The following is a 14,339-nucleotide window of genomic DNA, read 5'->3' as shown; positions in this document are numbered from 1 at the left end:
TCAGAGTCAGAAAAGTTCTTGGGTACCTTTTCTGAAGGTTCAAATAACTCCCTACTGATGTCTAACACACTTTGCAGGCTGATGGAAAATGGTGGTGAGAAAAATCCTGGATCCCTTTTGTTTTATTGTGAAATATTTAACCTATGATATATACATCATAATGAGTCAGTTACATTACTAAGTTCTATAGAGACAAAAAGCTTTGTTCAGTGGACACTGTCTGTTATTCCTGAACTTCTATTAAAGCAGAGGTTTACTGTATTCTGTTCTTTGCTCCTTCAATTCTTTCTGTTCTCATGTTCTATTCTTTTTTCCTTTGTGTATCAATGTTCTCTGCTTTGTTACATTAATTGTAGCCTGCTAGTTTATTCAATTAAATTTTTTGTGTTATGACTGCATTGAAAATTTCATGAGTGAAATTGTAATATAAGGCTATTTTATTCTAATTTAAATGTAAATCAATTATTCAAATAAGTTTCTTGTTACATATAGGAAAGCTGAACTATTGATAGACCAGTTAAGTCTATTGATAGTTCAACTGGACCATTGTCCAAATGCCTTTCATCTTCCACTGTATTGTTTTTTTATTTATTTATTTATTATTTTTTTTTTTATTAACATACTACTCATAAGCCGTCTGCCATCTGGTTGGGATTGTTTAGATTAGTGTCAGGGTAAACTCGAGCCATACGTAGTCAGTGCTTCAAGTCTGTAAATTATGCATTCTGAGGCTGTTGTTTGCATGATGGAGAAAATTTTAAAAATATCCAAAAACACTGCACCCCTATCCTTCTCAGCATCATTAGCTTGGGCTGTTCATTTGAACAGATCTTGTTATGTTCCATTTGTTACCAAACTGGATTAATTTATCATGGGATTAAAAAATGAACCTTTAAAAGCTGATATAGTTGTGAATGTCAAATCCAATCAGCCAAACTCAAATTTGATACAATAAAGCTTGCTGTAATAAGAATATTTTATGATATAACACACATGTAATATGTTACCTTTAATAGAAACATCAAGAGGTAATTTTGGCAATGAACTTGTTACTACTTCTTCTAATTCCAGCTCTTTTTCTTCATTGAAATAGAGCTCCCTGCCACCACCACTTGCAAATCTGAATGGAATATACTGAGGATTGCTGAATCCATATAATGGCTATAATAAAGAATAACAAAAACAAGATCACCTTTATGTGCATGAGAGAGAGAGAGAAAGAAGAGATGTGCTAAGTCATTACACCCTACTTGGTATGTTGACCTCTACTGTCTTACAATGCAACAAATTTCAAACCCAAAAACACCTAAGTATTATTTACTGAACTTACCTCTACATTTTTATTTTTTAATGCTTGGTCAATATCTGCACATGTTAACATCTGTCTCTTGCCATGGGCCATATATTTCTGGGCATCCTAAAACAAAGTGAAAATGGTAATTACTTTTAAATGGTGTACAGAAATAATAATCATCTTAATTATGCATTATCCATTTAATATTTTCAACTGTGAAGAGACTATTTTAAGAATAATTTGTTTTGATATTGGCTCAACAAATGCAAAACTTAGGCACTGGGACAGAAGTGAAAAATGAAGAGCATACTAAAAGAAAAAGGTCACTTTTTACACTGGGACCATGTACACCACCTCAGCTAGCCCTATAATATGGTGCACTATGGCCACAGATGCTGATGCACCTAATAAATCCCCAAACAAACAAACAAACAAACCCTATAATAATAAATCAGTCCAATCTTAAATTTATTAGGAAATAAATACTCTTGCACTTGTCAGGATTAAGATTATTTCAATTTTATTGTAACATATCAATACGTATCTTAATTTTAACCTGTATGCGAGTGCTTATTTCCTAATAGATTCTTTATTAATTTCAATGATACTTATTAAAATATTACAATAAAATTGAAACAAACTTAACAAGTACACTTAATACAAAATTGGTAATAAAGTAGAACTTCTATTGTCCGTCACCCTATTTACCGTCAGTCTCTGCTTAACCGTCACTTAACCCCACTATGCCATAATGCAGGTCTGGCTAACTTAATTTGTAATGCGATCGACTTTTCTTCAAACTGTGCTGCGATCTACTATCTCAAGAAGTTCATTGCACATGGTTAAAAAGGTTAATCAACACATATTGAAAAATATTGTTTATAAATTTTAAAATTAAATACAATTCAGAATTCTTATTTTAAATTTATGTGAAGTTTGTGTCTTAATGTTTTTTTTACAGTAAACATATTTCCAGCAAACATATTTGCAGAAGTCATTTTCTGATGATCTGGCTTTTAGGAAGATATCATTTCACAATGTAATAATTTCATTTTCAAGTAATATTTTCTCAGTGTGAAGAATCTCAGCAATTTTTTCTGCAATTTGTTTCGTATCTAAGTCGACCTTAAATAGACAAGAAATATACTGAACAATGTCTTCAATTGTTTTAAAATCACTGAATCTGGTTTCAAAATCATCCACAACTTTCTCAATTTCAGAAACATATTTCTCACTATTAAATTAAAAAACAGGATATTTTTGCAAATGATCTTGCATATTTGCAAAATGATCGAATTTTTTTCTTTGATATCCTTAGCCATTGCCGAAAATTGATATTTATAGGTAGAAATACTACTAATCATGTCACCCACATTTTTATTTTTTCCTTGTAATTCCAAATTCAGATCACTTAATTTACTGGTAAAATCTGCCAAAAAAGCCAGATCACACAACCACATCATATGTTGTAGCTGCTGATAATCATCTCCCCTTTGATCAACAAATTTTTGAATTTCATTCAGCAAATTTCGAAATCTGTAGAAACTTACTCCAACTCAGCCACCTCACATCTGTGTGTAATATCAGATCTGGTTCATTTTCACTGAGTTGCATTTTGAAAAGCCTCATTTAAAGAGACTGTCCTCTGATGGAATTCATGATTTTGAAAGCTATATCCATAATACTTTTAGTATTTAATCTTTTGCTGGCTAACGCTTGTTGGTGAATGATACAGTGGTAACTCAAAAAATCTGGGAATTCATCATCCTTTTGGCACAATGCGATGAATCTGTTAAGATGCCCCGTCATTGCTTTAGCTCCATCTGTTATTGATACGAGCTTAAATAGTAGTAATTTAATTTTTTCAATAAAATTTTTGAATGTGCTAAATATATCAAGACCTCTAGTTCTTTCTTTTAACAAGATCATACCCAGCAGTTCTTCTCTAGTGGCAAAATCATCGAAAACCATACGAATAACAACGAGAAATTCAGCTATATCACTGATGTCTGTAGATTCATCCAGTTGTAAAGAAAAGGACACACAATTAGATATGAGCACACAATTGTTCGCTCACATTTTTACTCATTTTTTCGATGCGTCGCATCGCAGTATTTCAAGATAATTGCAGATCTTGAAGGGCGCTTTTAATTTCAATTTTGTTCTTAATTTTCACGAAAATCGATTCACCGTGGATATTTTTTCCGGGATTCGAATTTGGGAATCCCTAAGGACACAATTCATAGTTATAATTGTATAATAAAACAATTTATACCACATGAATAATTCAGGTTAGTTTAAATACTTATGACCTAACTGCACCAAATTTGATACAAAGTTGCTTTTAAGACTCTGGATCTTATCATTAAATCAATACATGAACAGCTCCTCAATCCAAGGCTTTCGAATTAAGACTGCTGCATTATACAGCAGTCTTTGATTTTTATTATATGTATTTTATTAGCGTTTAAATTAAAGAAACAAGAAAACAGGGAAAATAGCTGACTGCATGCTGATATTTACGAAAAAACGTTTATTTATATGCAATTCCAAATCGTTTTTATATCCTCTTGGTGTCTTCGATCACTCAAATCAAATGAACCTTGTTACTCATTTTGGAATATCTTAAATGAAATATGTACAACAAACTTTGCGGAGGTCGAAAAAGTTCTTTACAAAAATAATTCAAATTACGTGCAGCTCCCAAACTATGCAATGAAAGCTGAGAAACAAAAATAAATTGAAAACTCGATTGTAAACAATGTAATTTCTTTTAAATGTAAAACTCAGAATGTGGTTTTTAGAACCTCATGCATTAACTGTCATTACCTGAACCAAAACTTTTAACCGGTATGTAGAATCATCTGCTAAAAATTTTGCCACATCGTCAGAAATGTTCGCTATTCCTACCGATTCAGCCAGAACTTTGACTGATTCGGGAGGAATATTGCTGCCTAATTTTACCTCTTTTGTCAACATTATATATATAAACACATGCAGACATTTACACGCACATGCACACCGCAACCACAAAGAAACAAATATTTTTTTCTTCACTAAATGAGTTCAATTTCTGTGCTAAGTGGTTAGCCCAACTATCGCCCAATAAGGCGCATTTTTAAGATGTCAATGAAATTACAAAACAATATGCACAATCAATTTGAAGTTTTAATTAGAATCCATCTTTTCAGATGCTGAGGTTAGAATGTTTTAATACACAAGGTTTGGTAATACAGTTTCCGAATTGGTGCTGTTGCGATCATGTTCGATGAGTTTGAAAATAAACGAAAGTGGTGTGTTGCAGTTCAAACTTCCTCCAACAGATATATTGTTGTACAGAGATTTCCCAGTAGGCTGACAGGTAACAAGCTTCGTTACTAGCGTTGACATGACATCAGCCAAATTTTTTTGGCTGATGCTGCATAAGCTCATACACTTGCTTTCTTGCATCACATGCCACTACTACTACTACTACATTCATGTAATGACTTTGCGGAGGAGCAACGAACGAATATCAAATTTTGCTTTCAACAGGGAAAAATCTGTAACAAACGTATGAAATGTTAAAAACTGTTTATGATGTTATGTCGTGCCTGTTTGTTTAAATGGTATAAGTGGTTCAAAGACGAACGTGAGGATGTCTCGATGACCCAAGAAGTGGGCGTCAGTCAACCTCTCGAAATGAGAACTGAGTTGCAAAAGTTGGGGAAATTGTAACAAGAGATCGTCGTTTCACAATCAGAATGATGATTGATTTAGATATGAATAAGGAGACGATTTGTAAATTCTGCATGAAAGTTTAGGGAAAATGAAAGTCTGTGCAAAATTTGTGCCGCACAGTCTCACGGATGAGCAGAAGCAACGACAGTAGTCAAACACCCAACACTGCTGGATTGTATTGTCCCTGGAGATGAGTGTTGGAGGTTTCCGTACGACCCACAGATGAAGCATCAGCGCGTGCAGTGGATTTCAAAATTACCAACAAAGTCCCAAAAGTTTCATTTAGAGAAGTCCTGGATCAAAATGACATTGATCATGTTTTTCAACAAACGGGGTGTGATTTAATTCATAAGGAATTTTTCATCTGAAGGGGAGAGAGTCCTGGATCAAAATGACATTGATCATGTTTTTCAACAAACGGGGTGTGATTTAATTGATAAGGAATTTTTCATCTGAAGGGGAGAGAGAGTTAACGATGCGAGCTACATCGATGCTTTAAAGACTTGAACCCGCATTTCCTTGGGTGAGACCTCAATTTCGAAAGAACGACAGCTGGTTCTTTCACGACGGTGCCCAATATATTCACTATTGCACAAAGATCCGCAAATGGCTTCAATTTCATCTGAGACTGCTGTCGCATTGCTGCTATGTTGTGCACATAGCAGCAATGCGACAGCGGTGTCAGATGAAATTGGAGCCATTGGCGGATCTTTGTGCAAATTCAATAGTGAATATATTTTAATCGTTGTCATATATCACTCCAGGGATGTCGTCAAAGCACAAGCTAATAGTTATATTACCTTGTGCTTTGACTATACATAAATCTCAAGGAGGGACCTTCGACAAAGTTGTTTATAAACCTTGCAATGAGGTAACTCGAGATAACGCCACGTATACAAGTTGCTGTTGTTGATCTTTCTCATAATTACATACAACTTTGTTGAAGGTCCCTGCTTGAGATTTATGTATAGTCAAAGCACAAGCATATTAGCTATAATAGCACAGAATTAGTTATATTATAATAGCACAGAATTAGTTATATTATAATAGCACAGAATTAGTTATATTATAATAGCACAGAATTAGTTATATTAATTATAATAACACAGTATTAGTTATAATAGCACAGAATTAGTTATATTAGTTATAATAGTACAGAATTAGTTATATTAAATGTACCAGTTAATGGTAATGGTACATTTAATATAACTAATTAAATATACCAGTTAACATAATATAGGATGGTTCATCAATTACCAAGAGAATTAGATAATTATGCCAATACCGTAACCATATTTTCACTATTTTCTTCTGCACACATCCTTGTAGATATGATTTATGTATGAGTCTTCGTTCTATATGTACATTAATGGCATAATTGTCATCTAATTCTCTAGGTATTTCATGAACCATCATATTTAGGTTAATTGGTACATTTATTACTTGTCCAATGATCCCATATTGTCCACGTTCATAACGTAAACGACGAATTTGCATAAAGGATAATCGTGGTGATATCAAACGCTCAGTTACAACATCCAATGGAGGCAAATGAGTAGGATATGTTGGATATACAAATCCAATTGACGTGGCCATAGTTGGTATCCGTCCCTCTTTTAAATAAGTATGACATGTATTACACGTCATGAAAGTACTCACTTCTTGTAAATGAAATTCATTTGAAGTAATTCATATGAAGTTGATGGTTGCAAATCTAATTGAAACCATAAAAGATCACAAACATTACAACTAAATCCAAATGGGTTTTTGTACACTAGTTTTTCACCTTCATTATTTCGGCTCGAGTTTTTTTTTTTTTTTTTCAGGTGCAGTTTGGGAACTCCCAGGCATAAACACTCTTGTAAACAACAAGTAAACACTCTTGTTCAATTTCATCTAAATTCACATTTCTGTCCAACTTCCTTTTCTTTCACGATATTCCTTCGAAAACCGGGCTGTAGATTTTGTCAGTCACTCGCGTATTAAACATTATGCTAATGTACGGTATAACGTAGCACGTCATGTTCATGGTAATTAATGGGTGCTGCTCTAATGACTTTACTGTGGACTAATGTTATTAGTGGAGTCCCACAGGGTTGGGTATTGGGTCCTCTGTTGTTTTGTATATTTATCAATGATATTGATGAAGGTATATCAGGCTTAGTGTCGAAGTTTGCAGATGATACAAAGGTTGGCAGGGTTGTTATTGACAGTAATGGCAGTGTGCTACTGCAACGGGATCTAGATAATTTGGGCAGATGGGCTAAGAAGTGGCAACTGAAGTTTAACCATGACAAATGCAAAGTATTGCATATGTGTAGAAGTAACCCCAAATTTCCTTATGTAGGATAATCTTTCCAAAATCAATGTTTATTACATAAGCTGACCATCCTAAATGGTGTTTATCATGGCCAATTAACTTAAAATGTATTTCGCAAAGATTAATGTACATAAGGAAAATTGATTTCGCAACGGTCGATGTACATTGTAAACCGAGATTTCACAAACATTTCTCTGGACAATAAACAACGAAATCTTAGAGATCAACCACATAAAAAAAACCCAATTTCGCAATTTTCACTTTACACAATAAACATTGATTTCGTGTAGACGAATTGCACATAACAATAAGAATAAGAACATAAGAATGCGCTTAAAGAACATAGTCTTCTCTACCGATGTTTCTTACGTATACGGTAAACAATGACCTCGCAAAGATCAATTTGTACACATACAAATTGACCGAAATTGACCTTGCAAAGATTAATATACACATACAAATTGACTGAAACTCAGTCCACTTGGACTCGAAAGATCTGAAATAAAACTCCATTAACATCCCATCTGGGCCTCCAGTTTGGGCCAAACCACTGCAACTTTCATCTTGCTCTCTCTTCTGCGAGGGCATTAATGGAAAAAACTTAACTGAATCAACCTGTTCAAAAGGCAATTAACATTGTAAATGCAGATTCTAGATTTAACCATGAAAGACTACAGAGAAAAGACACACCACAACCGTCCCCTGACTACCATCCGCAGGAATATTACAATAGAATACTCCATCAAATAATGAGAAACAACCCACCACAACCGTCCCCTGGCTACCAACCGCATGAATATTACAAAAGCTCTCTGTCTTCTGCAAGTGTTTCTCAACCTAACATCAGTAAAAGGCTTCTTTTATACAAGATAACAATGACGAAGAACCAATGTTCCTTGTTGTTTACCATTGTTTACCACTGTAACTAGCAATTTCCTCTCTGGCTACCATTTTAACAATGGTATAATTGTTTATATATCAAAGTATTTCCTTTCTAATGAAGCATTTTTACGTCATAACACCTAAAAAGCAGGAGAAACACTCCTCAGAGTGTTTATCCTGCTTTTTAAATAAAGTGCATATGGGAGGATCGTTAAAATATCATCTTAACTGTAAACTAATATGATGTCTGATACTTCTTCTTAGCTTATAGCTTAAAACCATCTTAGCTTCAACTGACCTCCAAAAAAAAAGTCTGCTGACGAGGCTACTGGATTTGACGAATATTCGGGGACCGCTAAGTCGAATTTTATTGATTGATTTAAAATTATTGTTTTGTAGGATTTATTTTTATTTATTTGATTAATTTGATGCATTTGTTCTGCACTTTTAATTTAGTGTGTGTAATTTTATATCGTGGTGGCTCCTAGGCCTAAGCCCATCTCAACCTTAGTTCTCTGTGATGGTGCAGATGAACTGCATAATGGCCCCAAAAGGTGTCAGGTTTTGTGTGTTAGTGTAATGTGTGTTCTGTTGTATCAAGCCACTTTGTCAACCGGGAGCAGCTAACACCTGGACAGCTGCTGGCTGGTGCCTGTCCCATCAACAAGAAGCCGAGTCTGGGTCAGCATAAAACAATCCCATGCCTAGGATGCCCAGTCCTGACTACCAACTGAAAAGAAAAGAAAATTGCCACTAGTGGTAAAAGGACCTCCACTTATCTGTTGAAAACCTGATTTTGATCAAAATTAAGTCTTGACCCAGTATGGATCAAAATTTTTAATCTATATACACGCTATTTACAATAGTAACATCAGTAAGGATGCAATAGATTTTGCACAAACATCAATTCCCACTCCAATTTCTGGAGTAGAGAGTATTTTCAATGTCTTGCCTCTTCTTATCAAAGTTCAGTTTAGGAATCATGAAGTAGGATGAGAGCACAGTCTTGTTTAACTAGTCAGAAAAACCAAAATTATAAGTCTGGTGGGTTATCGTTAGACTTGCACACTAATATAGCTCAGGTTCAGAGAAACGAGATAACCACAACGCTTATTCCTTGTATTTAAGCATTTACTAGTTGGAAATTCTTGATAAGAAGTTCCTTGATGAGTTTCTTAACAAAGTTCAAAAGTTCGAAAAAAAAAACGTTATTTATTATAAGATTCACAGTCCAGTTATATAATTCCTAGAAACCAAAATAAAAGTCTTGTAGGTTTTAGTTAAGCTTGTACACAGTTGTAGTCTAAGTTCAGAAAAGGAATACACCCGCGTCACTTGTTCCGCATAATTTTAACATTTATTAGTTTGAAATTCTTTATGTGTACGTAGAACAATCCACACATGTGATTGTTTTCTTCCTTATTTTAATCAATCTTCTACCTGCAGACAAAATATAGTAAAGGTCAAATTTACTTGTAGCGCTAGTATTTCTGTATCTATAGATTTATCCTTAAATGGTACATTGTTTAAAGACAGTTATACAGCAGTTTAAATCCAAAAACTGCATTTGTTCCCATTCATATACATTAAAAATTCAATTTTTGAGTTGTGGCCGAGTTTTCCAGTCTTCTGACTTATGGAAGGCTATTTATGGAGATATTATATTGAAAGGAAAGAATTCATGGGATACCTGGTTCCAGGGCAACGCGATGCATTCATCCCCCGCTTGGCAGGTACTGAATATACCAGGCTGGTTCAATAAAGAATCGCCCTGACCTAGCTGCAGAGGTGCTAGCCTGTTGATTCTTGGCATAGGTTTTAGTCTTTCTCTAGATAGCCACTGTGCAAATTTCCACATTTTTCCCATCGATGGATGAGGCTACGGATACTGTCTTTGTAGAAATGGTAAGCTTGGTCTTTGAACCATGACTGTTGCAGAAATGAGTGTTTCGTCGTCAGGGAAGTGGGTCTCCCGAAGAAATTATTTGAGGGAAGGAAACAAGAAGTCCAGGTGTTTGGTCGGGTGAGTAGGCTCGATGGGGCTGTATTTCATATCCACAAGTGGCCGCATGTGGTGCTGCAATTTCAGAAGTGTGAACTGGGACATTGTCTTGAAGCATTCTCACACCTTTGTACAGCATTCCACACCTAAATGTTTTGATTTTCTCCCATAATTTTGTGAGGAAGTTGGCATAATAGGCACCTGTAACTGTTCTATCTTTCGGCAGGTAATCAGCCATTATTATGCCTTTCTCATCCCGACAACACTGTCAGCACGACCTTTCCTGCTGACGCTTGTACCCTTGCTTTCTTGAGGGTGGAGAACCATGGTGTCCCCATTCCATGGATTCAAAGTCGAAATGGTGTTGCGACAAAATTAAGCAGCTGTCCAGGTTGGCAAAGTGGCTTGACACTAACAACAGAACACACATTACACTAACACCCAAAACTTGACACCTTTTGGGGCCATTATGCAGTTCATCTGCACCATCACAGAGAACTAAGGTTGAGATGGGCTTAGGTCTAGGAGCCACCACGATATAAAATTACACACACTAAATTAAAAGTGCAGAACAAATGCATCAAATTAATCAAATAATTAAAAATAAATCCTACAAAACAATAATTTTAAATCAATCAATAAAATTCGACTTAGCGGTCCCCGAATATTCGTCAAATCCAGTAGCCTCGTCAGCAGACGTTTTTTTTTGGAGGTTAGTTGAAGCTAAGATGGTTTTAAGCTATAAGCTAAGAAGAAGTATCAGATATCATATTAGTTTACAGTTAAGATGATATTTTAACGATCCTCCCATATGCACTTTATTTAAAAAGCAGGATAAACACTCTGAGGAGTGTTTCTCCTGCTTTTTAGGTGTTATGACGTAAAAATGCTTCATTAGAAAGGAAATACTTTGATATATAAACAATTATACCATTGTTAAAATGGTAGCCAGAGAGGAAATTGCTAGTTACAGTGGTAAACAATGGTAAACAACAAGGAACATTGGTTCTTCGTCATTGTTATCTTGTATAAAAGAAGCCTTTTGCTGATGTTAGGTTCAGAAACACTTGCAGAAGACAGAGAGCTTTTGTAATATTCATGCGGTTGGTAGCCAGGGGACGGTTGTGGTGGGTTGTTTCTCATTATTTGATGGAGTATTCTATTGTAATATTCCTGCGGATGGTAGTCAGGGGACGGTTGTGGTGGGTCTTTTCTCTGTAGTCTTTCATGGTTAAATGTAGAAGCTGCATTTACAATGTTAATTGCATTTTGAACAGGTTGATTCAGTTACGTTTTTTCCATTAATGCCCTCGCAGAAGAGAGAGAAAGCAAGATGAAAGTTGCAGTGATTTGGCCCAAAATGGAGGCCCAGACGGGATGTTAATGGAGTTTTATTTCAAATCTTTCGAGTCCAAGTGGATTGAGTTTCAGTCAATTTGTATGTGTACATTGATCTTTGCGAGGTCAGTGTTTACCGTATACCTAAAAAAAATCGGTAGTGAAGACTATGTTCCGTAAGCGCATTCTTATATGCTTATTCTTATTCTTATGTGCAATTTGTCTACACGAAATCAATGTTTATTGTGTACAGTGAAAATTGCGAAATCGGGGTTTTTTTATATAGTTGATCTTAAGATTTCGTTGTTTATTGTCCAGAGAAATGTTTGTGAAATCTCGGTTTACAATGTACATTGACCGTTGCGAAATCAATTTTCCTTATGTACATTAATCTTTACGAAATCAATGTTTATTACATAAGCTGACCATCCTAAATGCAGTGTTTATCATGGCCATTAAACTTCAAATGTACATTGATCTTTGCGAAATCTATAATTCCTATGAACAGCACTCTTTGCAAAGTGTTTATTGTAAACTGACCTTTGCGATATCTTTCTTTTCTCCAGACATTGATGTTTACGAAATCGATGTTTATTATGTACGTTGATCTCTGCGAAATCGCTGCATATGGTCAGGAATGGCTAGCGGAAGCTACAAATCTCTTCCCAGTTAGAATGGTGCAAGCCTCGCCACAAGAAGTGTAAAAGCGATTAATGGGGGAAACTCTGGGGTCCACAACAACTGCACTTAAATAGTTAAATACTTTCCAGTTAGAATGTGTACCGAAGCAAATAGGACCATGACCGTTTGTCGTGCTTTGGTCAGTTTCTGTGATTTGCAGAATGAAAACTTTGAGTTTATGGTGTTATCATATTTAATAAAATGAATTTATTGGAAAAATGTTTGTCATTATTCCTCCCACTGCTTGCACTTACCATAGGCCTGTAAATTGCGTGTGTATTGAGTTCTATTTTCTGTTTGCCCAACGAAAAACCAGAGTTTACGGGAGAAAATCCATGCTGACTTCGTCTAAGACTGACAACTCATCCACTTTGTGAAAAAGGCCCATAAAAATTACGTTATCGACGGGACTAAAACTGATGTCTTTCACACCCATTTATTCATCCAACTGTGGGACTCATGCGCTCGTAGACAAATGTAGGTACAAGAACTCTAATATAAACAAACTTCTGCAAAATCTAAATATCGTCCAGCTCTTCTTAATCTTCATACTATCCAATAGTATCTTCAGACGAGATTGATTTGTGATTAAACGACGCACAACAATCAACATATCCCATCAATAAAAAGGGGATTATACTGTAACGAACCGATAACCTCTTGTAAGTGTTTCTCAGTCCATCAAATGGGCATAAAGGAACGCAACAGGAACTAATCAATTAATATAAGCTAGAAACTTTTCAATCCATCTAAAATAATAGTTATCATGTGCAAAACTGAAATAGAATGCAAAAAATAACAAAAACACCAATAAACCATGTCCATCCATATATCATAAATACTGAAATAACAAAGAAATTCAAAACAAGACAACCGACAAAGCCCATAAAAGAAGTGATCCACCGACGTTTTCAAATCATTCTAGAACCATTTATTGCCAGTAATCTCTAATAGACAAAAGTGTCCTCTTTGATGCAATTTTTTTGAATACCTCATTCACAAAATTCTGTAAAGCTATTATAGATTGTTTGTCCTGGACAAGCCTTGACAACCCAACATTATGAATTATATCTCTTAAATCTCGAACATACAGTCCAATATGGATCCAGGTTTCTGAAAACCCACATTGGAAACCCGCATCAGACAATCTAAACTGAAAACGTTTTGCATTCATTGATCCATGTCCGTTATGAATGTAAGGTATATACACCCTACCGTTTATATCAGGACACCACTCCATGGATAAGGAAACAGGTCCAATGCATCCGACACGTCACAGACACAGAAAGAGCTATAAATATGCACACTGATAATTGCAAACGTGGGCATGCAAGATGACATGTTCAACAGATTACCTCAACAGCTCAACAGAATTGATCACCTCAACAAATGCTAGACACCGATTAACATGGTGTAAGGAGCGCGAATCATGGACAGACGAGTCGAGGTTCGCACTCTACCAGTCTGATGGCCGTTCTTGGGTTTGGAGAATGCCAGGGGAACAGTTCCTTCCTCATGGTATCCTCCCAACAATGAACTTTGGTGGAGGCAGTGTCATAGTATGGGGCTGCTTTTCATCGTTTGGCTTTGGCCCATTACTCGTTATCGACAAAACCATGAATGCTGCGCAATAAAGGACAGCCTGGATAATTATGCATTTCCAACGTTATGGCAATACTTCAGGAAAGGCCCATACCTGTATCAGCAAGACAACGCGCCGGGTCATACTGCTCGGGTTGGAACAGAGTGGTTTGAGGACATGGGTGTGGAAAAAGTTGGGTTGGCCAGCCCAGAGTGCTGATCTGATTCCTAACGAGCATCTCCGGGTTGTATTGGACCGTCGGGTTCGTGCACGTCGAGATCGTCCAATGAACAAGGCCGAACTGGTTGCAGCGTTAAAGGCAGAGTTCAACAACATACCAACTGACATTTATAAAGAACTGGTTTGGAGTGTGCCGCGGAAATTGAAGACCGTCATAAAGCAAAGGGTTTCAGCACAAAATATTAAAAGACACAATAAAAGCTCTTTTTTTTTTTTGTCTAAAGTGAGGTGTCCGGGTATTAATGGTGTATAATCCAATAAAAAACTATCTCTAGTTGTT

At 35.7% G+C, this 14,339-nt stretch overlaps 1 protein-coding gene across 2 annotated transcripts in view; it reads right to left on the bottom strand.

Annotated features, from left to right (window-relative positions):
- LOC150075816 (transcription initiation factor TFIID subunit 6-like) overlaps positions 1–4,288 on the bottom strand; it is a 59,719-nt gene extending 55,431 nt beyond the window's left edge. For both annotated transcript variants that reach the window (XM_090387975.1, XM_090387976.1), the window contains exons 1-3: positions 4,124–4,288; positions 1,331–1,417; positions 1,008–1,161 (exon numbers count right to left, since the gene is read on the bottom strand). In XM_090387975.1, the coding sequence (XP_090244101.1) occupies positions 1,008–1,161; positions 1,331–1,417; positions 4,124–4,273 (391 nt within the window). In that variant the 5' untranslated portion in view covers positions 4,274–4,288. The remainder of the gene's footprint in view (positions 1–1,007; positions 1,162–1,330; positions 1,418–4,123) is intronic.
- Positions 4,289–14,339: the final 10,051 nt, after the last annotated feature.

The sequence above is a fragment of the Mastigoproctus giganteus genome, chromosome 13 (genome assembly GCF_048544385.1).
Source record: "Mastigoproctus giganteus isolate SK-2022 chromosome 13, ASM4854438v1, whole genome shotgun sequence".
Taxonomy (NCBI): domain Eukaryota; kingdom Metazoa; phylum Arthropoda; class Arachnida; order Uropygi; family Thelyphonidae; genus Mastigoproctus; species Mastigoproctus giganteus.
This window is presented reverse-complemented; position numbering and strand designations above follow the sequence as displayed.